At 47.2% G+C, this 24,395-nt stretch overlaps 1 protein-coding gene across 2 annotated transcripts in view; it reads left to right on the plus strand.

The window, feature by feature from the left end:
- Nucleotides 1-24,395, plus strand: part of PORCN (porcupine O-acyltransferase) — a 113,623-nt gene that overhangs the window by 76,546 nt on the left and 12,682 nt on the right. Inside the window, exons 5-10 of one of the 2 annotated variants that reach the window (XM_061551907.1) lie at nt 1,987-2,168; nt 10,974-11,104; nt 13,011-13,037; nt 14,646-14,660; nt 15,865-15,990; nt 22,944-23,044. In XM_061551907.1, the coding sequence (XP_061407891.1) occupies nt 1,987-2,168; nt 10,974-11,104; nt 13,011-13,037; nt 14,646-14,660; nt 15,865-15,990; nt 22,944-23,044 (582 nt within the window). The remainder of the gene's footprint in view (nt 1-1,986; nt 2,169-10,973; nt 11,105-13,010; nt 13,038-14,645; nt 14,661-15,864; nt 15,991-22,943; nt 23,045-24,395) is intronic. The other variant, XM_061551908.1, reaches the window with a different exon arrangement.

Here is a 24,395-nt window from a genome sequence, read left to right on the forward strand (position 1 = left end):
CACGAAAGCTTTAAATCAAAAATAGTTTAGTTTAGTTTTGAAGTCACTGGACCATGTGAACCAGCATGGTTTAATCGACAACCTGGATAATCCGCCCACGGACAATCGAGAATTAACTGTCCATCCTGAGCGGAATATATTCTGGGTGTTATTGGGATAAATTACGAAAAATGTGTATCGTGCTGCGTGGACCGATGCATCACGGGATGCTGCCCTGCCCCTCTCGACCACACAGTTCATTTTTCTTTGCCTGCAGCTGCTGAAACAAATTGATTGGAGTTTATTCTAGGTCCGTGCGTGGCATATTTATCACTCTTTTCTTAACAATGCCCTGCCTCCCAATTACGGCAGGCATCGGGGGTTCTTAAAATTTTTGCACCGATTGCTTAAAATGCCTTCCCGTGCCATTAATCAAAGGCACGCCTTCGATTCAGCACCTCCACATAGCGGTTCGGTGGTCAGCTCAACCTTCCTGCAACTTTCCCCAGGAGCGTGTTTGTGGGGAAAAAAATAAATCAATAGATTAATAAATAAATGTTTCCATCAGCTTCGAGATGCTATAAAATAAATTTGCTCGTTACTGTTGCATTTATGTTTTATTATTTTTTATATTGGTTGCGCTGTGGGCCGGTGTGTTCATTGTATAATGTGGTTCTCGAAGAAGCTCATTGGGCGTGGTGCGAAACATCGGACATCGTGCCGAACAACACACGGTGCAGCCTGAAAACAAATCGGTGAGACCAAAACCAGTTATTATTATTTTGGACAACCGTTTTGACCATACTGCATCACAAGCGGCAGGAACAGACGTCTTGTAACATTCAAAGAAGATAAACATTTTCACGGTGGCCTTCTATAGACTGTTAGGGCAAGTGCTGTTAGCGAGCATCTATTGAGAGCTACTGTAGTGTACAAAGGGGTGCTGTGATCAGCAACACACTCAGCTCCCTTTAGCTCTCCATGGCTGATGTTTACATACCACACCAGGTATTCATTTAAGGCTGAATAAACCTAGGGGAGGGCTCCAGGCTGGTTTAGAATTTCGCTTTCCGCCAATATTAACAATCGGCAGGGGTTTAAAAAACAGGTTGCTGGGCTCCGTTAACCACTGCACCACCGTACCCCACGTTGAGAACTTGCACGTACGCATTACTCGCAGGAAGACGCAACTGAAAATGTCTGATAGGTGTTATTTTTAAATTACACACCCAGGTTGGGTAACCCTAGTTGTGCGATATGAGGTTAAAGCTTCTCGTACGTGAGAAAAAAAAGCCCGTTGGGATCGAGAAAACTGAACTTTTGGGTGCGCACGACTGCCCAAGCACCCTCTTGATATCGGAGACACGACACATTCTCCTCTGAGTCGTTCACAGACTATCGCTGCACCAGACAGTAGCTCAGTTAAGCATCCAACACACGCAGATTAAGCGGATGTCTCTTGGCAATGATACTATTTCTGTCGACAAAATGCCGTTTGTTTAAAGGCACGACTCTGCTGATGAGCTTCAAAGGTTTCCAAACCCAGTCCGAGTATTCTGTTTTTGTCCATTCGGCCAATAGGCTGATGGACTGAGGAAACATTTTACATTGAGAGGGACAATGTATTGTTCATAAACTAAAACTCTCTTATTTTACCAGGTAAGGCCCACTGAGCTATGTAGCTCTTTTTCAGAAGTGACTTAGCCACAAATGATAGCTCAACGAAGTGGCTTAACATGCGGAAATCTACAGCAACCAAATAATCTAAACGCATGATTCTAAATGTGGAGGGAAAAACCAGAGGACCTGGGAAAAATCCACACGACCATGAGGGAGAACATGCAAACTCCAAATATACAGGCATCAGAGTCGGGATTGAACCCACAACCTCCTGTATACCCGGCGAGGTAGTTAACATCTCGCCACCGCATCACCCCCCTCCAAGAGATGACAATACACATGCGCCCGTTTTGAATTAACGATGCATTGCTCGCGCGGTTTCCGCAGGAGCGCAGATGATCGTGGCGATGAAGGCCATCTCGCTGGGCTTCGACATGGACCGAGGGCTGGTCCCAGGCCTGCCTTCTCCGCTGCAGTTCATGGGCTACATCTACTTCGTGGGAACCATCATCTTCGGCCCGTGGACCAGCTACCACCAGTACCTGAACGCCATTGACAGTGCACCGATGGTAAGCCGACTTTTCGAAAGGAAAGTCTAACGGCCACGCCTGACCCATTAAAGGCGCGGCCCTGTAATCACTTCCTCGCTTCATTGCTGGCGAATGGGAGCCTCCACGAAGAGGGAGCTCTAGAAGGTGTTTGGTTTACTCTTCCCTCCTGGGTGGACGTCTTGGAAGAGGTTGGGGAGCCCACACTTTAGCCCACCGCACACGACCTGCCAATCGACTAATTGCGGTGACCACTGGCCTGCAAGTCCAGTGTGCTGACCGCTGCGCCGTGGCGGTATATACAAAGATCCCATGAAAAAGCGCCTGTTTTTTTTTTTTTGAGGAGCGGTTCGACTTTACAAATAATCGGCTTCAAGGAAACATGGCAATACTCAAATAAACGGGTGTGTGCGTTCGGTGGATGCTCATCACCAATATGCGCGGAAAATAATGCCAATCTTGCTCACAAATTCTACAGATCAGGCCACTGGTATTGGTAAACGGTTTGGGAAAGTCCTTCCAATCTAGGAGTGGATCATCCATGATTATTAATCTGATGTTTGGGGGAAAATATCTTAGTGATTGTGTTTTCAGCACCCGACCTTAGTCTAAAAAGCCTTGACCTTTTGACGCCCTTCTAATTGAGAGCAGTGCATGAATTTAACGAGGTGGGACGGCGTGTCTATTGGCCAGCGCCATTATCCTTAGCCCAGCTGCTGCCATCCGAATAGCCGCACAAGGCAGCGCCGCCGCGCCAACGCGGAGGAGGCGCGTCCAAACTTCGCCGGCGCCCAGCCAGAGCTCCCCCGCAGGTGCCGGCATGCCCGTCGGTACGACGCACGAGGCCATCGAGTCTCCCCCCCCTCCGCCCCGCGCCACTCGGCCACTTCGCCCGAGGCGCGATTTCGCATCGATTCATTCATTTTGACGGGGTTGCTGGCACGAATCCTTGCCTCGCTCTCCCCCCGGACGGCTTTACGGGAGCGGAGCCTGGCTCTCCTTCGCGCTCCCGACAGTGATTAACCTTTCGCCCGTCTCCTCCTCCCGCTCTGCGGACGTTGGAAGATCCCACGACGTTCTCTCCGCGAGGGTAGTTTCGTTCGTGTGCCGTTTGCGGTTCAGCGTTAGCGCCTCGGCAACTCAGTGCTCCACTGATCACATCTCATTTCCTCATTTCAATTGTCCGAAGGGCACCCCCCCCCCCCCCCCCGCAGTGGCAGCTGGCCCCTGTGTGGCACCATACGACTCAGAAATGGCCTGCAAGTGGACATTAGACTGCCGGTAGGGGACGACGATTGCTTCTTGTTTAATCACATTTGAGTAATTTTCAGGTAAGGCCAGTTTGCAGCATGTATGTCGAACGTCTTTCGCACCGTACTTAGCCCAACCGCGCTATATCGGAGGTAGCCGACTCGTTTCCACTGATGTCAGGGGATCTCTAATGCTCACGATGAAGCAGGCGGCGCAAACTTTATGGTTAATGTACTGCTGCGTCATCAACCAGGGCGGCCTGCCGAATTCAGCCTCACTTTCACTGGACCATATTCGCCGCTCCGTTTTTTCAGCTCCTTGTATGTTTTACGCGATGGGTTCACGGGACCCGTCCGGCTACTAGAGGCCATTATATTCACCGCAACATTTGAAATAGATTCTTGACTCGAATCGGGTCAGAATCGCGTAATCAGCAGCACGGTGAATAATTCCGCACCTACATTTAATACAAATATGTGGATAACGCGTAACTGGCGCACGCACGCACACACACACTTTTTATTTTGATGACATGTTATCGTAATATGCCGCGTAACAGACTAATTGCAATCTGGTCTGGCGGTCGCAAGACGAAGGTTTGTTGACGTAACCTTATCTTGGATGTCGATAATGCCTTGGACATGGCGGCGCTACCGCTAATGCGAGCGAATTAAATTGGCCCTCGATTTCAAATTCAGGCACTCCCTCCCCAGTAATCTGCTTTGCGCCGGCCTCTGTGGGGTTGTGGGCCATGCAGGGACATGTGTCAAACTTTGGCCGCTTTCACGCAAAACCTGGCCTCCCTGCCCGTGTACATTTAATTAAACGTGTCGCCCTGCTGCCACTGCCGCTGCTGAGTCCGCGTGTGTCGCACCACATGGCCACTGGTCCGTGACCCCCCACTCCCCTCACCGTCCCCTTCTCTCTCACAGCCTCTTTTGCTGGGGACAGTCTGCACAGACGGGCGCCGTTTGGGCATCCTTCACGTGCCCCAATGCATTAATTGGATAAAGAAAAGTTACGGGTCCCTTGCAGATCCGTCAAACGGGTGTTCTGCGTCACTGCCTCTTGTCCAGACAACAATCTCTCACTCTGCAATGTCTCAAAAGCATGTCACATTTTGATGGGTGTGTCTGTGTCCTTTTTTTTTTAATCCACAGCGCACTCATCCAAGCCTTTTAATGAAATTGGCTTTTCGGGGTTCTGTTAATCCATTATGCTGCAATGTAATTCATTGGCTTCGTTCATAAATTACCTAATCTTTTTTTTGGACATTTTGCGCAATGGTTTTCGTGGCGCGTGATCTCGACTGTGTCACGGTCGATGGTGCAAGTTCACAAAGGCGCACGTTTTAATGTTATCGGCATGCTTAGTTTCAACGTAACCGCATTGTATTCCGTTGTGGAGGCCGTTTAATGAGGGTTATTTTTAGAAGCAGTAATAAAAGCGGAAGTTGATGCAATTTTTTATTTTATTGTTTTAACATTCAAAACATATATAGTTGGTGGTGAAAATTAAAAATAGTTGTTCCACGTTGCTTTCGCACTTGCGATTTTTATTTACTTATTAAATACATTTGTTGAGAATTTTATAAATGTAAAGTACTCGGATTACTATTTTCTTTTACAACAAAGCGCTTTTACGTATTTAATAACTAAGCGCTTTTACGGATTTTATAATGGCCCAAAGAAGCCCTTGTATGTGTGGCCAGGTGTCACGAGTTCTGAATAAAATTGAGCCGTAATAACCTTTTCAACTGCTTAAAATTTGTATAAATAAAACCCAACATGGCCTTTAACTGTCTAGCATCAGCTCATTATCCAGTTAATGTTAACGAAACCCCCACACCCCCCCCCCCCCCCGAGGGCATTCACTCACACGTGGCCGAATTAATTTGCGGCAGGCTTATCCCGACGACGGGGCCCTGTGGGGCATCCGGATGACTCCAAGTCGGTGTTCAAAAAAATCTGCCTTCGTTTGAGTCTCCAGACCAACGAGCGTTCACTTTGCACCCCTCTCACCCCCCCCTGAGGAAACCATAACCACGACAAGTTGACTGACGGCTGAAAGTGCAGCCGCGTCCTTGCGTAAGTGGTTTTATTATTTCTCAGACGTTCACTTTGACTGGTGACAGGCGACGGTTAGGAAAAGCCGGTCGTCCAATTTCATTGCGCTAATGATCCCCCCCCGTCGCTCTCATCACTTGTGCTGTTTGTTGTGTTATCAGACGAAGAACAGCTAGCAGTGCATCACCCTGTGTCAGATAACGGCCGGTGGCTGCGGGTGATAATTTCACCCAAATTCGAAATTCTTATCGCGTTGCAGAACTTTTTACACCATACTAGAGCACGCATTTTAATACCCTGCAAAGCCTGTTTGCCACATGGTATTCAAACCAATATGTCATCCCTATAATGAGCCAACTGCAGTGTTATTTGTCAGAGAGAGATGTATCTATGATGGATATTTTGTGTCATCTTTCGTGACCAGGCTGAGACCATAAACTTGCTACACTTGAGAACCCAATTTAATTATGGGTGGCTGAATCCCAGGAATCTCAGCAGTGCCGCCTCAGTGCCATAACCCTTGAACCACCCTGGCCACCTCTGTCAAATTCCCTTTCTATTAAACACGGCGGGGGAGTTTGGGTGTGTGTGGAAAGGAAAAAAAAAATCCATCGAGTCTGGTCACTGGGTCCCCACGTCTCTAAAGCGTTTAGGCGCGGCGAACCATGCCGGTCAGCGGCAACTCAAAACCGACTCCGGGCGCGCGCTTTTGTGCCCCGCGATTTTAATTGGCCTGCGCTCTCGAGCGGACGCGTCCTCGGGCGCGCGCCGACAGCCGTCGTCCCGCCACCCCGCGGTGGCGCCTTTGACCTTTCGCTCTTTGTGTTTGCGGACTAATCGGCGAGCTGTCCATTAGGCCGCTGGCAAGCACGCTCCGAGTCGTCCCGTCGCGCTCCACCGCCGCCGTTTCCTCGGGAGACGCTCTCTTTCCCCGCGCTGTTTTCTGCTCGCTCCGTGGAGCAGCGCACGCTTTGCGGCATCGTGTTTAATTGCACGTGCATGACAAAGTGCTTTCGCAGTGAACGGAGCCCCCACCCGGGGATGCGCGGTGGCCTAACTCATCATCTTGTGGATTTACGGCTGTGCTGTACGGCTAGCTCCGTGCCCAACGAGCCGCAGTAGATAAAGATGCGGCTCAACCGCGTTTCACATGACGTTCTGTCCTTCAGCTTACATTACGTGACGAGATGTGAGGTGCGAACGGACGAATCGCCAATGACCAAATCAACTGGGATGCACTAGATGTTGTCTGATCTCGGAATTTTAGTAGCGTTGAGGCCTGGATAGTGCCTGGATGAGTGTCCAGCATGAACATGTTGTCACATAGCTTGTGGAACTATGCAGTGGGTAGCAGTTGTTGTACTGCACTTCCATGCTCCCACATCTACGCTCCACGCATTCACCAAACCTGCATTGTCCAGCTTGGTGATGGCCAAGTAACCCCCCAAGACTGAAATGGCATGGAAAGGTCCTCAGTGGATTGACAACTGCTCATGTCCACAAGGATGCATCGATCCACAGTTACAAATTTCGCGGGGGCCGCGGTTCTCCTCTGCGCCACCGTGGCTACCCATGGCGCTGCTTCACTTATCAGCTGTCCGTCAGTTTTGTTGTGATACTCGCAGCGCATGGACGGCGTCGCAACCGCGTACGTTGCTTCTGTTTGTTGTGGGCCGAGCCCCTTCTCCTTCGAACCAAACCTTTCCCCAGTCATCTCATTGTCATCGTCATCCTCGTAATCGTGGACTCCTACCCTCGATATCAAAGGTACTTAAAGTTAATTTAACGTCCGTTCATGTTTTATTATGTTGGCGTAATGTGCTGTATTTGAACTCGTGTTTGGTGAAGAAACGGGCAACTTAAATTTTTTTTTCATTTTTTACCTACGTGACTTTACCGAAAGAACTAAGAGTAAGAGTATAACTTAATTAAGCTATGACGAGTCCGACCGCGGTCGTGGTTCCCCATTGGACCCTGTACTTTACCAACCACGGATTGGCCTACCACGGCCTGTTCCAGGAACCTGCTAACCCCCACGCTTGGCGAGGGATTGCTGTGCAATGTATATATGTAAATGAAATGATGCGGTAATGTGATAATTCGGCTACATGGGGCAAACAAAGCTTTACTTAGGGCTCCAACAAATATATAAATTAAATGGTAAAAACAAGGCAAAAGATAATACAGTTTTGAATTGATTTGCCATTCCAAATTGTGACAACTCATTTAATCACTGGTGCAGGGGGGGTGGGAGATAAATCATTACGTGCCTATTAAGTACATTCCAGCTGCGCGTTCAAGTCATCACATGATGTGAAGCCATCTTCCGGGACCCCTATAGGGAGCCGAGCCTCATGTTGTCATTAAGGAAGGGCTCTGAGAGAGAAATGACCACTTAATTTGTTCCACTTGAGTGCAAACCCACCCGGTTAGCGCACTTATTGGTGACATGGCAATGGAGCAAGCTGTGGGTCACAGGTCACAGTGGGAGCCACAATCTTGTCACCTGGAAGGGCCCCGAAAAAGTGAATGCGCCACGGTGGTGAGATGTTAACTAACTCGCCTGGTGTACAGGAGGTCGTGAGTTCCATTCCGACCCTGACGCCTGCTGTATTTTCGGTTTGCATGTCTCCCCGTGGTCTTGTGGATTTTTCTCTGGTTCCTCCGGTTTTTCTCTCGACATTCAGAAACACGCGTTTAGAGTATTTGGCTGCTCTAAACTTCCACACGATAAGCCACTTGTGGCCAGGTGGCTTCTGAAAAAGAGCTACATGGCTCAGTGGGCCTTATCTGGTAGAATAAAAAAATAAACATTTATTAATAGTTTTAATATAATGTATCGAAAATGTGTATATTTAACTTAGTCTTGATTCTTCGCGTGGCAGTTATGTTGCTCGGTGACACCTGATTACGACGCAACCCGGCGTGTCTTTTGTTGACAAAAGCTGCCAGTGGACCATCGGCAGGAAACGTCATGGCCATAGAAAGGATCGTGGACAGCGGGCGATAATAGTGACTCGAGTGACAGCCAAGGAATGGAATTCGTCCGAGGAGATGGAACGGTTCAATCGGCTTGTGTTCGGGTTTTGTTACTTCGAAGCATCACGAGGGATAGTGGGGGCGAGGATGTTGGCGGCTTGGTGAGATCTTCATCCAGCAGTGGATTGACCATGGCTGATAATGTTGATGTGCACTGCCTGTGTTCAGATGTTATTACATTGTAGCATCGCAGCTCGGTGAGGCCTTCATCCAGCAGTGGATTGACCATGGCTGATAATCATGTGCACAACAAGCTAACTACCAGCAGTGAAAGTAGCACTATGGCAGTGTTCTTTAATACTCGACTCACTTTCTTACTGCGCACGGCGTGATGAGCCGAGAGGACGTGTGTAATGGTTTGTTTCGTGTTTCTCTATAGATCCACTTAGGGAATTGATCCTGGTGCTTTTAAGGTGAAAAGGTAGCTGCCATTAGTGTGCTGTGTGTGCACTGATGTACAGGAACATGCACTTACGGTTTGAACAATGTCACCAGTTTGTTTCTTAATCTTGGCTTTCCATTTTTGAAGATTGCGTCCGCGGGCATACTGTGTACTTTTCCTTCAATTTCAGTTTTTTTTCTAAAATTGATGCCTTAAATGTGTTGGAGGCTATGATATTCGCACTACTAATACCCCCACAGCTCTTACGTTTCTTCCTGTTAAGTTGTACATGAAACAACTGGCATCTTAAATCGTTGAAACTAAGAACAGTTAAGTGGGCTTGGGCAGGACACGTCATGACGAGGCGACAGTGGTCGAAGGCGAGGAATAACAACGCACTGGCAGCCAAGGAATGGAAAGCGTTAGAGAGTCCATCCACCGATGAGATAGAGCGATGAAATCAGTTAATGAGCAGGCGCTGGGTGGATTATTACATTGCAGAATCGTGGGGATTAGTGGATGATGGTGATGATAAAGGTGATCTTATATCAATCAGCTCTTCACGTGTTGAGGTCATCACGTCGTGAGAATTATTTTATGTTTTATTTGTATTCTTTTATTATTTCCCTTCTACGTGACTTTACCGAAAGAACCAAGAAGAGAGGGGTCATCGTAATTCTTTCGGTCCGGTGGTTTCATCTGGGCACGCGCGGATCCTTCCACAGAATTTCAGCGGAACAAAAATTCACGGTTATGTTTCCGCGTCCATTTGACCCATTGTAGTTGTTGTTTCGCTGAAGAAAATTTGTTAAAGTTATTTACGCGCGCTGTGGTGGTGGCTCCGTGTGGGCGACCCGGCATTAAAGATTCAGGCAGCTGTCGTTAGGAGTAATCCGCCGCTGTCGCTGCCGCTGAATTTATGCCATCCTAAGTGGGCGCGCTCCCGAATACCGCCGAGCGATTAACCGTGCATCCCAGGCAACTCAAAAGGCAAGACTTGGTGTAGTTTCACCGTGAGCTTTATAGTGGCAAACACGCAGCAGTAATCACGGCTTGCTTGCCCACAGCTCAGCTGGAAACGGCTTAATATATACAGATTTTTCTTGCCGAACTCCTTTTGCCCTCATAGGCGTGATCGTGCTATATTTATGGCGTTTAATCACCGTGCTTGCGGATTAAAATATTCAGGAGTGGCTCTGTTTAATGATTGCCCGCCACTGGACGAAGCGGCCGTGCAAGGATTGTAAATGCTTCGCCTCCCCGTGGGCCCGGGAAGCGGAGGAAGTAGAAACAAGAAAAGTGAAGTGTCGGTCCAAATGTCCGTTGTTGTTGTGCGTGTGATATTTTAGTACGCGTGTAAAATGTACGCGCGTGTGTAAGTACGTGCGTGTGCGCATACAATTAAAATGATGATAATTTACAGCCCTTCGTTCACTGGCGTGTCAAGGCCTCCCCCCCCGCCCCCCCATGCCTTTCGGGCACGGATGTTAATTGACCATACTTCAACAGACCGGGTCAGTGCAGTTTGAGGAAGTGGCAAGATGGACGGGAATAAAACTTGTGTCACTTGTCTTCTTGGTTCTTTCGGTAAAGTCACGTAAAAGGGAAGTAATAAAATAATAAAAACAAAACATAATAAAATAATTCTCACGACGTTTCGGCCACAACGCAAGCAGCCGTCCTCAGGTGAAGACCAGGACGCTGTCTCCCCGACAGACCTGGTCTTCACCTGAGGACGGCTGCTTGCCTTAACCAACTCACATTGAGCAGTTTGGTGATGTATGGCCAAACGATCTCCATGACCAACTTGGCGTGGACAGGCCTTCATCCAGCAGTGGATCGATGAAGCGACTCTGAATTAAAGTTAGGTCTAATTATTTCAACACATCTCTGTTCAATATGATTACATTTTCCTGCGGATCCTATGTCACCACTGAGATGTTCAACTGAGAAAACCCCAGCACGTAAACCGATGACGCTCAAAACTATGCACTGCCTCTCACAGGCCACTTTGTATCCCTGCACGGCGGGCTTTCTCGTGCGCGCGAGGTAACGCACAGAGGCACCTCCCTTGTTTGACCCCCGCAGGACTGGCCTTGGTGCAAGAAGTCTTTGATCAGCCTGACCAAGTCTATCTGCTGCCTGGTGGTGTCCACGTGCCTGGCACCGTATCTCTTCCCGTACATCATCCCCATCTACAGGTTGGGGTTCCTCAACAAGTAAGCCCTGCCTTGGACACCCTTCCTCTCCGCCCGCAAAGACAGCGATTTTCCCACACGCGTAGCCGTCAGAGGCTGCGGAGGGATGACGTTTTGTTTAGCGGGCGCCTTTCAAAGCCGGCGAAGCACGCGAAGGAAGAGGCAAGGTGGTGTTGCACACAAAGCCTGCACTCCCTTGTCTGCCCAGTGCTGCCGATGTTTGCGCACTTGCCGTACGTTGTTTGATAATTTAAGGCCGAGTCGACCTAAAGGGAGGCTCACGTCTGGTTCAGAATCTGCTTGCCATCGATGTGTGGCTGTCTCTGGACAGGGACAAGAGAATGGTGTCCGTTACATTTCACTGTCAAAAAAAGTATATATTTTTTAACGACGTGAACTTTGTAGCACGCAGCGCTGCACGCACATAGTGTATAAACCATTTCACTTCCAGCATTCGAGCGTTATTACCAGCAGCGTTGCACTCAATACTTTAGTACAAGGATAATATTTAACAAAGAAAAATTACGATCAAACACCTTAACTCAAGGCAGACCACTTGTTCCTCGTAATTCTTTACAAGGCAATGATATTACAATTGCCGGGCATGTTCACGCGAGCAAGCGGCGGCGAATGAATTCATTAAAAATTCTTACACATTTCGGTGCACTTTTTTCCTCCTCCTAAGTGTAAATGAGTTTCTGTTAAAAATGGTGCAGCAGCAGAGAGACAATTTCCAATTACGTTCTGTGCGCTCAGAAACAGGCCCTTCGTCACAGCAAACTACACGCATAACAATTTCCAGCGGTCAGACTCTCCGCGCGGAAGAGGGCTGCGATGGATTATTGCTTTCACTTGTCACGCGATAAGGTTCTTTGCACACGGTAAGACACGCACACGCAAAGCTACCAGGGGCATCGCGTCGGCATAGCGGTGGAGAACTTTGTGTTTGGGACGCTTAAATATATAGAATAATCATAATAAATCACGCCATTGGCTCTATTATTTTTGAAAATGAACGTCCAATGTTACTTCGAGCAGAGCATTTTTTAACCCTTCCCTGTGAATTTGGAATTCTGCTCAAATTGGCAGCCGACTCGAATCGTCTCAATTCACGGAACTGCGGTGTTGGGAGGCGGGGACTTCAAGTAGCTAACGCGGAGTTCTGTGGGTCATGGAGACAGGGCGAATAAGAGGTCACGTGATCACGGTTTTGGCCAAAGTGGTTACCGGTGCAGGGAGGCCAGCGTCATGTTGCGCCATTGATCTTGTAAAGGGGCAGCACTGGGTAGCATTGCCTCGTCCTCAAGGCACGATCTTCATCGCAGCGCTATCGATACTGACAGAAACATGTCGGTTTTGTTGAAATGCATTTTGCGCAGCTCCGCTCGAATGGACAGCTGAAGCAGATCTGTTGTGTCATGTGTCTGTGTGCGGCAGTGTGTGTGTGCCTGTGTGTGTGTCTGTGTGTGTTTGTCTTGTGTGGGGAGCGGTGGTGCGCTATGAACCCGGCGACCCGAGTTCGATTCCCGCTCACGGCCAACACCAGTGACAATTATCAAAACCCGTCCTGGGCCTCCCCTAGGTGGACTCAGCCTAAAATGAGTACCTGGTGCAGTGTGTAAATATCGCGACTAGGGAGGCAAAGGTGGCCGGGCGTGATGCTTGCCATCTACCTCCTCGTGTGGCCGTGCCGGCCATCATAGGTGCTCGCTAACAGCACTTGCCCCAACAGGCTGTCGAGACTATATGGGGGATCTTTGTCTTTTTTGCCTTTTTGTTTATGTTGTGTGTGTTTATCTTTGTGTGTGCACCTGGCCTGGCACAGGCGCTGTGGTGATGTCACCGCCACCTGTTGTCATTTATCTTGATCAAATCTTCTTTATTAAACCATTTTTTCTCATTATCTACTGCTTTGCTGCTCTTCCAGGAAGGGGAAAAAGAGAAGGAAGATAAGGTAAAGGCTTTTCTGAAATTGACAGCGCATTCATGGACAGAGATGATTTGGCAAAAAAAAAAATAGCCAGCTGATAATACGACTGTAAATAGGAAGTGGGCCTCTTCGTATAACAGGAAAAAAAAATCGATATAATTTTTATGTACTTGAGAATTTTAATAATTACAGATCAATTATATAGAAAGTTTATCCTTTGAAGTAGCACCGCAATCTTTATCCGCCCCATTATTAAATATTTTTTTATCAACATATTTTATAATTTCACTCAAATCATACGGTTTCCAGCCGCCGAGGCAAGACGAGTTTTTTATTAATTAATTTGGTTTAATGCACTTTTCATTCCCGTTGTTGTGGTTGCGTCCACGAGGAGACGAGAGAAAGTACTGACATCACCTGTGGATTTTCCCAGCCGGCTAGGAGGGCTGACCACGTGTACCCCTTCAGCCAGGCCTGCAGTGAGCCAGTTGCAACCCTGCCGACAGCTTATAGCAACTCAGTGAACCAAATGACTCCATTGGGATAACACGTCGCAATCCTGGCACCCAGGCATGCTAGTGCCCACCTGCAGGCCCGTCCAGGCTGCATAAGTCACATGGGAACAGCTATTGACCCCGGGGTCACGTAAGGCACTTTGAGTTGCCGAGCCATTTAAGCACCACATTAAGAGCAAAGATTCTTAGTGTTATCACCTTAACCCGGCCATGTACATTGCCTTGAGCTAAAGATCCTGCCGTCGGTTTTGGGTGCACTGGCATTTGTAATCTGGGGTGGATCATGCTGAGATTTGTCTCATACGACAATCTTGAAAACCTGCAGGGAAAAGGGGTGATTCTAAGAGGAAGCTCACCTGCCCTTGCAAATTTTTTTTTAATGTAATTTCTAGGTATTCTGATATTTTTCCAACATATCGAACACTTATTCATTATTTAAAATGTCCTGAGTTGGAGGCCCTCTGCCAGCAATGGAGTGGACAAAGTAACTTTATGGTTTACCTATACCAAATATCCCCTATGGCTGATTCTTGAGACTCAAGTGTGACGTTTGCTAAATTGGCAAATATATTTAATAACTTATTTAATAAATATTTTCAGTTTTAAAAGAATTTTAACATTTTTACGTAAATGCAATGACACCAATAAAAATTGTAAACATAAGTCAGAGGGCAATCGGCAAAGCCTGCACTTCCTATTCATCAAGACCAGTCCACTGCTGGATGAAGGACCTCCCCAAACCACCACTACCACATGCCACAATCTTGCGATGCGCCAATCCGTCGAGCACCTGCGCACGAACTGATCTCGTCGCTCCATCTCCAGGGCGGACGTTCTCTCGGACGCGTTCCATTTCCATTCGGCGTTTTTTAAATGTCCACGCGTTGTATCAAATGGCGGGGGCGGGGGGGGGGGGATGTGTCACTGAACCTGAGTCGAGTGCTGGCAACAGTAGGCGCGTGTCTAAGTGTGCACGGTGCGTCGGGCTTTGCTCGATTATCTCTTCTCAGGCGTCTCTGCATTAACGTTTCAGTTTCTCTCTCGGCTGAAATCTTTTTCTCATGTCGCCTCCCTGCCCTGCCCTGCCCCTCCTCTCTTCTCCATTTCTCTTCTCAAGGGCCGGATTGCCAAGGTAATGTGCCGATGCAGACTCCCCCAGCAAACAAAATGCACGCAAGCTGCAGAGGTTTTTTCGCAGACAATATCACAAATCCTAAGAGATTTTTGGGGTGAGGCCAAATTTGTGTCGTTAAGACCCTCCACCAGCCGACACGGCCAAACAAATTAAATTGTCATGGGTACAAGAACGTGCTAATCATTAATGCTTTTCAGCTCGCTGGTAAGTTGGGAGAAATGTCATCGCAATCAAATTTAGCAGCCAGATACGCGGTTTAATTCCAAACTAAGCCACACGTCACCAGGATTTTTATTTTGACTTCTTGGATCTTGGTAGCCAGTCAGTAGCTGCGAGTTGCATAGATGTAATGTAATTAGAGTAGAGTAGAACAGCCCTTATCTTTTACAGGGTGGTGGGGGGTGAACTTAGCGGATAATATCTGTAACATAACCAATAATCACCGGGAACCATTTATTATTATAATAATTAGTAACAATGGAATTGTTCCAGCTTGTAAGGCACCGCACAGTATCCACTTGCTCCGAATGACAGAGAACGCCTAAGAGCCACGAGGAACTACAGGCAGGCAAGCAAGGCAGCCAGGCAGCGAGCTGGCATTAACAATTACCCAAGCTCTGCTGCCCTGCATATATTAAGATGTTTTGGACCACTTAAAATGTGTGTTTATACACCACCCAAACTTCCAACGTGGGGCTGTGTCCCTGCCCGGGTGATATTGGAAGTCGCCGCATTAATCCCACTCGGACAAATTGACTATTTTAAATAAACTATTTTTATTTTACCAGGTAAGGTCCACTGAGCTATATAGCTCTTTTTCAGAAGCGACCTGGCCACAAATGATAGCTCAACAAAGTGGCTTATCATGCGGACGTTTACAGCAGCCAAATACTTCAAACGCACGTTGATTCTAAGCGTGGAGGGAAAAACCAGAGGACCCGGAGGAAAATCCACTCGACCGCGGGGATGAAAGACATGCAAACTTTAAATATACAGCAGCAGGTGTTAGGGGCGGGACCGAACCCGCAACCTCCTGCATACCAGGCGAGGCAGTTAACATTGCGCCACCGTAGTGCTACTTGGGGCCAGCAAATGTATTTTGCTCTTGTCTGTTTGCTCACTTGAGCCGGTCAAAGTGTCCCCATGTTCTCATGCGGGCGTCCATCACCCAGCAACGCCGGTGCCCTCTCTGCCCTCCCAGGTGGCTCAACGCGTACCAGACGGCGCTGTCCTTCCACTTCAGCAGCTACTTTGTGGGCTTCCTGTCGGAGACGAGCTGCACTCTCGCCGGAGGGGGCTACTCCGTGGAGAAGGATCACGTCAAGTGGTGAGGAGCGGGGCAGGGAGGTTCGCTCATGCAACAAAGACAATATTCTTAGGTTTTTCGGTAAAGTCACGTAGGTAAAAAAATCTAAATTAATAAAAGTAAAATAAAATAAAAATCACGACGTTTCGGAGGCAACACAAGCTTCCGTCTTCAGGTGGAACCGTCACAGCCCGACAGCTTGATACAGCTGTCGGGCTGTGACGGCTTGATACAGCTGTCGGGCTGTGACGGCTTGATACAGCTGTCGGGCTGTGACGGTTCCACCTGAAGACGGAAGCTTGTGTTGCCTCCGAAACGTCGTGATTTTTATTTTATTTTACTTTTATTAATTTAGATTTTTTTACCTACGTGACTTTACCGAAAAACCTAAGAATATGAATCCTTGCAGTCACGAAAGCTTCAAATCTAGAACAAAGACAATGATTCACCCCCCGTATAGCCTTAATAGACTTTTGGGGCAAGTGCTGTTTGTGAGCACATATGAAGGCCGGCACACGAGGGGGTGGGTGGCCAAGACCATGCCCGGCCGCCTTTGTCTCCCCCCAGTGGCGATGTTTACACACCGCACCAGGTGCTTTTTGAGTCTGAGTCGACCTAGGGGAGGCCCTGGACCGTTTCAAATATTCGTGACTGGTGTTGAACGTGAGCAGGAATCGAACTCGGGTCACCCGGTTCTTTGCACGGCGTGCTAATCGCTACACTACCGCTCATGCAACACATGCACACACACATATATGCTCACACATGCATGCACATCCACACACACGGGCACACGCACATATGCACAAAAGCACATAAAGCGTAACCTACGCAGGCTGTTTGGGGCTATTGCTTATCTTATGCAGATTTATATAGCGCTTTATTTCAAGGCGTTTTACAGCAATTATAAAATCGTACATGAGATTATAGTGGTTGAGCTAGTGAGTGGGGTTATTAAAAGTGATGGTCTAGTCATGGTGACAAATAGGAGAAGAGGCATCAGAGGTTAAGGAGGGGTTGGGGGTAGTGACAGGGTTTGGGGTAGTGATAGGGGTATTCATAGTGGTTGGGGTAGGCCTGGTTCGAGATGGCTTTGAAGGGAGGAATGGAAGCAGTTTAGCCAGAACCTACGAAGGCCAGCACGGTGCACGAGAGGGCGGTGTGGCCAGAACCACGTTTTATTTTTTGAAGGCTGAGGCAACCTAGGGGAGGCCCCAGGCGTTGTTCAAATAATCGCGAAACGATGTCAGCTGTGGACGGGAATGGAACTCGTGTCGCCCGGTTCACAGCGCAACGTGCTCGCCACGACGCTACCGCTCCACACAAACAAAGAGCGCAGACACAGTCGGGCGCGCTACACAAAACCATTCACCCCGTAACAAAAAAAAACCCCTTTTTTGTTTTTGCAAATGTTACATTGTTAAGATTTTCCGACAGGTGCAGTGTTATGTACAGGCAACGATGAACACAGGTGAGTGCAGGCGACAAGGATCCACGGTGCAAAAACACGGATTCAAGAAGCTTGCATCAGATTAGGTCGTGGAACAATATGGGGGACGCGCATCAGTTGTGTCGGATTACAAAGCAAGCAGTTGTGACAGATGGCAACAAACCAACAGCCTCATGGTAAACACGCCGGCTTTAAACATTATATGTTCAGACATTACGTCTCGAGTAATGATGCATTGAAAGAAGGAGGCAGTAAACATTTGGAAGACACGGCGCGAATGAGCATCGTGCTGGCAAACGTCAAGACATAAGTCAACCCGCTCTTGATGGGCTTTGAAATGTTCTTATATCCGAGGTGTAAATTTTCTGCTTCAGTGAACATATACAATAAGTAACCGGCTAATTAAAAATAATAGTGGGGCCTTTTACCATCGCGGTGACAGTAATAGTCGCAGTAAAACACCGTGCTATTATTTTTAATGATCCTGTAATTCTCTTATTTTCTCTATTCATATATTTACTGTGTACGAGGGATGTCCCAAAACCAGCTTGATCTTTGTTTTTTTCTCAATCCTTTTACATTTATACTCGTCGTGCGTGGGAATGTCGTCAGCATTCCTCAGACGGCAGAAGTGGTAACAATAATAGTTTGCACTTTAAAAAAGCACCTTTCACCCAGAGGTCGCAAAGTGCTGTACAGAGAAGAAGTCCTCTTCCAGCTTGACAATTCCAGACCAGACACGGACCCTGACAACATCAGAGGCTGGTGCAGAGTTTGCTTGGCCTGTGCTGCCCCATCCCCCGCACAGCCCGGATCTAGCAGCCTCAGATTTTTTATCGCCTTGAGTCATTTGAATGACGGCCTACGTGGGGAATTTTTTTTTTTTCAAATGACGCTGTTGTACAACAGAATTACGCCATTTGCAAATGGTTACGCGACGCTCGCGAACACTTTAGCTGTAATGAGATGTTGGCCCTGGTTGCACATTGCTGCATGTACTTGTAAAATGGTGGCGTTAACGGTGAAAAACAGCCGCACTTTAATTTTACATCTCATCAAGGAATGGGAAATATTTTTTAGATCAGGCAAAAAATGTTATTCAGAAAGAAACTGGAAAAATTTATTTAAGGATGTTTCTTTATGATGTCAGAGTTACTTAAAAGGTGAATCATAGACTTATGATTAAAAGTCTCAAATTGTGGTTTTATTATCATAGGCATCTGGAGTTTTTACTGTTGACGACTAAAACTAGGGATACGACCATTGTCCAACTCACAGAACATGGGGACACTTTGATGGACTGCCGTGAACAAAGACAAGAAGCAGCATTCATTTGCAGGCCCAAAGTATTGCCATGGTAGCGAGATGTTAACTACCTCGCCCGGTATACAGGAGGTCGTGGTTTCGATCCCAACCCTATAATGCCTGTGTATTTGGAGATTGCATGTTCTCCCTGTGATCGGCGTTGATTTTTCTTTTCGTTTCCCTCCACATGATAAGCCACTTATTTGAGATATAATGTGTGGCCAGGCCGCTTCTGAATAACAGCTATACATTCTAGATTTGAAGCTTTCGTGACTGCAAGGATTCATATTCTTAGGTTTTTTTTTCGGTAAAGTCACGTAGGAAAAAATTAAAATTAATAAAGTAAAATAAAAATAAAGATAAAAAATAACGTCGTTATTTTTTTTATTTTACTTTTATTAATTTTAATTTTTTACCTACGTGACTTTACCGAAAAAAACCCAAGAACAGCTATACAGCTCAGTAGTCCTTACCTGGTAACCTAAAAATAGTTTCGTTTATAAATCAAAGGTATGGCCAAAGGTAAAGCATGTCAAGGTTATCCAATTAAAGCACTGGGTGAAAGTGGGGACAACTGGTAGAACATAGCCCCAGCTGAAACGATTCGAACAGTGTACAAGCAACACTGGCACAGGGTACAAGCAACAGGATAAAGTGGCTACCAAAGCCTATAGGCATTTACTTGATACAGCAATCGTGCTGTGACGGTTCCACCTGAAGACGGAAGCTTGTGTTGCCTCCGAAACGTCGTGATTTTTATTTTAATTTTTATTTTACTTTTATTAATTTAGAATTTTTTACCTACGTGACTTTACCGAAAAAACCTAAGAATATGGCTACCAAAGCCTCCAATCCTCCAGATAATGGGCAGGGATACTGAATGAATGAATACGCATCAGAGAATGCCCGAAATGCTCTAATCGCCCACACAGTCCAGCGTTTTAGATTAAACAAATACTCGTAGACCATCTACAGACGCCACCACCCGGCAAGCTTGCTCGGGGCACAGCGGGACAGACAAATGCGGAGCTTCCACCATAGCAGATGGGAAGCCAACTGCTGGCCCGGCCACAGCCTCCGTGCCCTTCCAGAGAGGGTAATGTCCGAGCAGTGCGTAGGTGCTGCCTATAAATACACCCATTACAGGAGGACTTCACTCGCCAGACCACGCACACTTTACAGCCGTCACACGTTGAGCTGGTGTGATCCAGGGAAGGTGGGGGGAGGATGAGGGGCCGTCGGGAAAAGGAGGTGAGAGCAGGCTGCCTTCGAAATGTTAAGTACCGTCGTGCCCATTGACAAAGTAGGGCGGTCCAGTGATTGTAGCAGTCTCATCATTGTTCAACATTACGGGAGTCATATTTCTACGAATTGTAAGCAATGCACACGAAAGGTTTGTTAAAAAATTTTTTAAAACAGCTGCATTGCAGCAGCAGCAGCTCACTCCCTCCGCTCGCTGGTTTATTGCAGACAAGCCGTGCTGTGCTCGCTGTTTCCCACGAGCACTACGATGGGATTGGTTTTTTTTGTCTTCAAATTCCATCGGCAAAGCCCATACCGGATATTTAGGTGCGCGCGTTCGACACACCACCACCACCACCACGCTGTCAATTTAGAGAACCCATCTATTTCACCGGACCTTTCCAATCCATTGCCTGATAAAGGCCATACCTTACAATGCTGGTCAGTGCCGGTGGGTGAAGTCGGGTGGGGGGGAAACTGGTTCAAATATCACGACTTTGTGTTCAAGGGTCGCATCCTTTCAATAAGCTGATAATGGCTTGGGCCGATGTTGATGTCACACACACACAAAAATGAGAGCACGACTCTCTCTGACGTGAGCAATGCTGCTTAGGAATTGTGGAGCGAGTATGAGTAATAATCCTTGCTGTTCGGCCCTGTTTTTTATTTTTTACTAGCTTCTTTGCCCGTCCTAGGACGGAAGCTGTAATATTTACGAAAAAATCGAGCAGAGTATAATTGTATCTCGTGTAAATGTAGTGGCAGTGAATCTTGCACAAAAGTATGTCATCAAATACTTCACTGCATTTCACTGTAGCACTGTATTATGGCAGTGATTCTGGCACAAAACGAAGTCATCAAACGCTTCACTGCATTTCACTGTAGCACTGTATTAATGGCAGTGATTCTTGCACGAAACTACGTCATAAAACACTTCACTGCATTTAACTGTAGCACTGTATTAATGGCAGTGAATCTGGCACAAAACGAAGTCAACAAACGCTTCACTGCATTTCACTGTAGCACTGTATCAATGGCAGTGATTCTTACACGAAACTACATCATAAAACACTTCACTTCTTATCACTGTAGGACTGCATATAACTGAGCTTCAATTTGTAAAAAAATCACTGCTCTGATGAAGCAAAGTTTGTGGGGAATAATATCCGTTTTCTGTACTTTTGAGGCATGAGCAATTCGGAAATAACACTTGCTACCCAGGACGCCGGCGTGGAACTTGCGGTGGTCCCCCAGTGGCCGCCCCGCTGGCAAGCGCCGTGGTTTTGTTTTGTCTGTGGTTCCCTCGGCGACTGCGAGACGCAATCTGCATGTGCGACGGCTGACGGTGTGCAAGATGCGCGGCGTGGCTGACGCTTCCGCTTTGAGGGCTGTGCCTCTCATCCCACCGGCGCGCAGGGAAATGCCGCCGGCTAGCTGTTCTCCGCAAGTCATCGTCGTTCGCGACGGACGGCTGAAGAAGATAAAACCAAACATTGACTGCGATTCGAATTGAAAATAATGACAAGTGTGGAAAGGCAGGCAGACCCGTGGTAGAGCATGGGGATTGGAGTTTAGGAAACTTTGCTTTCGGGCTGTGGTCACTCGGTCTATGCCAATTACACAACCCTAGAACAAATTGTGCAATTGCTGTAAATTTAAGCTGCCGGGCATAGTGAGCATGCAATGAAGTATGTGCATGCACTCGCACGAACAACAACGATAACCCTGGCTTTATGCTGAGGGTATTGCTTTGTACAAATTAAACACGGCCCCCCGCCCCCCCCCACCTCCCCTAGCCCCCCCCTCAGCCCCCCCCGCCTCCCCTAGCCCCCCCCCAGCCCCCACCCCTGCAGCCCCCACCCCCCGGCCCAGGCCAGCTCCATGTTCACATAGCGGTACCAATTTCCGGCAAGTAAATTGTTTTTTTTTTGCTATTTCTTTTGAGCTGGCACAATTGCTCAGAGGTTGAGAGTATTGAGTAGCACCACTAATAACCTGGGTTCGAATCCAGGCTTCGGTCACATGATTAAACCGATTTCTCCTGTGTTGTATAAGTTGGACTCAGTCCCGTCACTCACGACTGCACACAACAAAAATCTATCATGATACATTTTGTTTTTTCATTGCTTTATTTTGGCTAAACCGAGGCTGTCAGGATTTTTTTTATAAAGAGTCAAGTTTGACTCGCACGAAACAAACATTTGTCTGCAGCACGACACGCAGAAAAGCGTGTCCTGGTTATGGATAAAAAAAAATACAGCTTGGCAGAAGTAGTTCTGCAATATCTCCTTCTGCGTACCGTTCTCAAACACATGGAGGGTGATGCGCTGCTCCACAAGAGTTGAGAATGATATGAAGCCAATAGAAGAGTAAAAACAATCTACTTTTTAAAAACTATTCATTTGAATCTCCAGGGCATAGCAAGCGTGTAATAAAGCGCGTGTATGCACATGCACAAACATTAACAATAACCCTAGCTTCACGCTGAACTAGACCAGGATGTGGTTTAATACGTTTGCCGGTCAACTATGATAAACTTCAGCGATGTTAATTGCTGTCGAGATCTCTCCAAACAGAATCATTCCAGGGTGACGCGTGTGATGGTGTGTGTGCAACATGTGACGTGTAGCATTTGGAGAGCTGTGGCGTACATGCTAACACGCACTTCACTGCCGAATCTGACAACCTGGGTTCGACTCTCGGACATGGCTAACATCAGTGTGGCGGGGCGATATCGGAACCCTGTCCCGGCCTCCCTTATGTCAGCTCAGCCTTAAACTGAGTGCCCGTGGCCTTGTGTAAGCATCAGCATGGGGGAGACAAAGGCAGCCAACAAAGTTGCCTGCTAATGGCATTGCCCCAACTGTCAATGCAAGCTCCTCCTATTCACACGGTTCGCTACGTACGGTGCCAATAGACGTTCAACGTACAAGCTGTGACGTGTGAGTAACTTGTTGTGACGTGTTTACATGTTTAGGGACATGGACGTCTCCCATCCGCTCAACATTGAAGTGCCGAGGTCCATGGTGGAAGTCGTCACAAGCTGGAACATTCCCATGTCTCGCTGGCTCAACACGTGTGAGTTCCCAGTCGCAGTGCTCAGATCGGCCAGCGACGTGGTGCCTGAATACACGTGCATCGCGGCTGACAGTACTGCAAACACGCGACTCTCTTGTGCAGAAGTGGCGGCGCCGGTGTTTTTTGCTCGCGCTGCGTTGTGAAACGGATGACCCGAGTTTGATTCCCGGCCACGGCTAACGTAATTGGAGAGTGACATCTGGAACCGGTCCTGGGTCCTCCACTTCACCAATCGACACTGACAGAAATGGTGAAGTATGGTCAAACAACTCCCATGACTGACACGGATGTGGGTAAGTCTTCACCCAGCAATGGATTGACAACGGGCCATCAGTAACTCACAAACCTAGAGATGTATTATTAGATTCACACTTATTAATAATATTGTTTTTTTGTAAGTGTGTATGTTGAACTTCTTTCACACCGTTCGTAGCCAACCGTGTTAATCGGAGATGCGGGGGAAGGACAACCTAAACACAGAATGGAGTTCTGAAGAAAGGAGTTTTCAATCTAGATTTAAAAGTGCATGGCTCCAGTGGCTTCCTAACAATCGGAAGGAAGAGCGTTCCAGACGGCCACAAAAGCGCATCTGAAAACGCGCGATGCAGTGACCATCTTTGTTCGATGGCCAGCCGAAAGCCGCTGCGAGGATGACCGGGGTTCGCGTGATGGTTTTTTCCTCCAATTTTCAATTGTACAGGGCTCCATAGTTTAGATGGAGTGATCTTTGGCAACAACATCTGGTATCCCAGAGACCCAGGAGGTCACAAAAAGTCCAGGGTTTTCTTGATTAAACAAATACTGCTGAATAATATTGATCGGAAAGACGATTATTCTTTGTTTTGGACCTATGCAGGTATAGGTGCATGTCAACTTTTATTTTGGCACTTAGAGTTGCCTTTAATTAGAATTTTTTTTACAATGTAAATGTGAATCTGTTACAAAGCAATGAGTGAAGGGATTATTTAAAAGAAAAACTGATGAAAAAAAGTCAAACAAACGAAGATTATTAAATGCCAAGATTGGCTATACCATTCTAATAACTTGTATATATGTTTTGTTAAAAAGACGAAAAAAGCTAAAAGTTGATTACTTTCATATTTTAAATCTAAGCCAGTAAGACTTTCTTGTGTTAGTTACTCATTATTTTGTCTTCATTACCATCGTGATGCGTTTAGCAGAGCGTAGGTTCTATTTAAAGCCATGGTTCGAGATGTTCGCTTCAACTTCTGTCAGTCTCAATGTAACATCGGCTTTGACATTGCAAATAATATATTTTTTAAAAGTTAAGTTGTTTTCTTTCACTGTGTGGTATAATTAGTTTTATTTTTAGCCTCTGCTCTCGCTTAAA

The sequence above is a fragment of the Lethenteron reissneri genome, chromosome 15 (assembly GCF_015708825.2).
Source record: "Lethenteron reissneri isolate LAM-NWPU_2019-01 chromosome 15, ASM1570882v1, whole genome shotgun sequence".
Taxonomy (NCBI): domain Eukaryota; kingdom Metazoa; phylum Chordata; class Hyperoartia; order Petromyzontiformes; family Petromyzontidae; genus Lethenteron; species Lethenteron reissneri.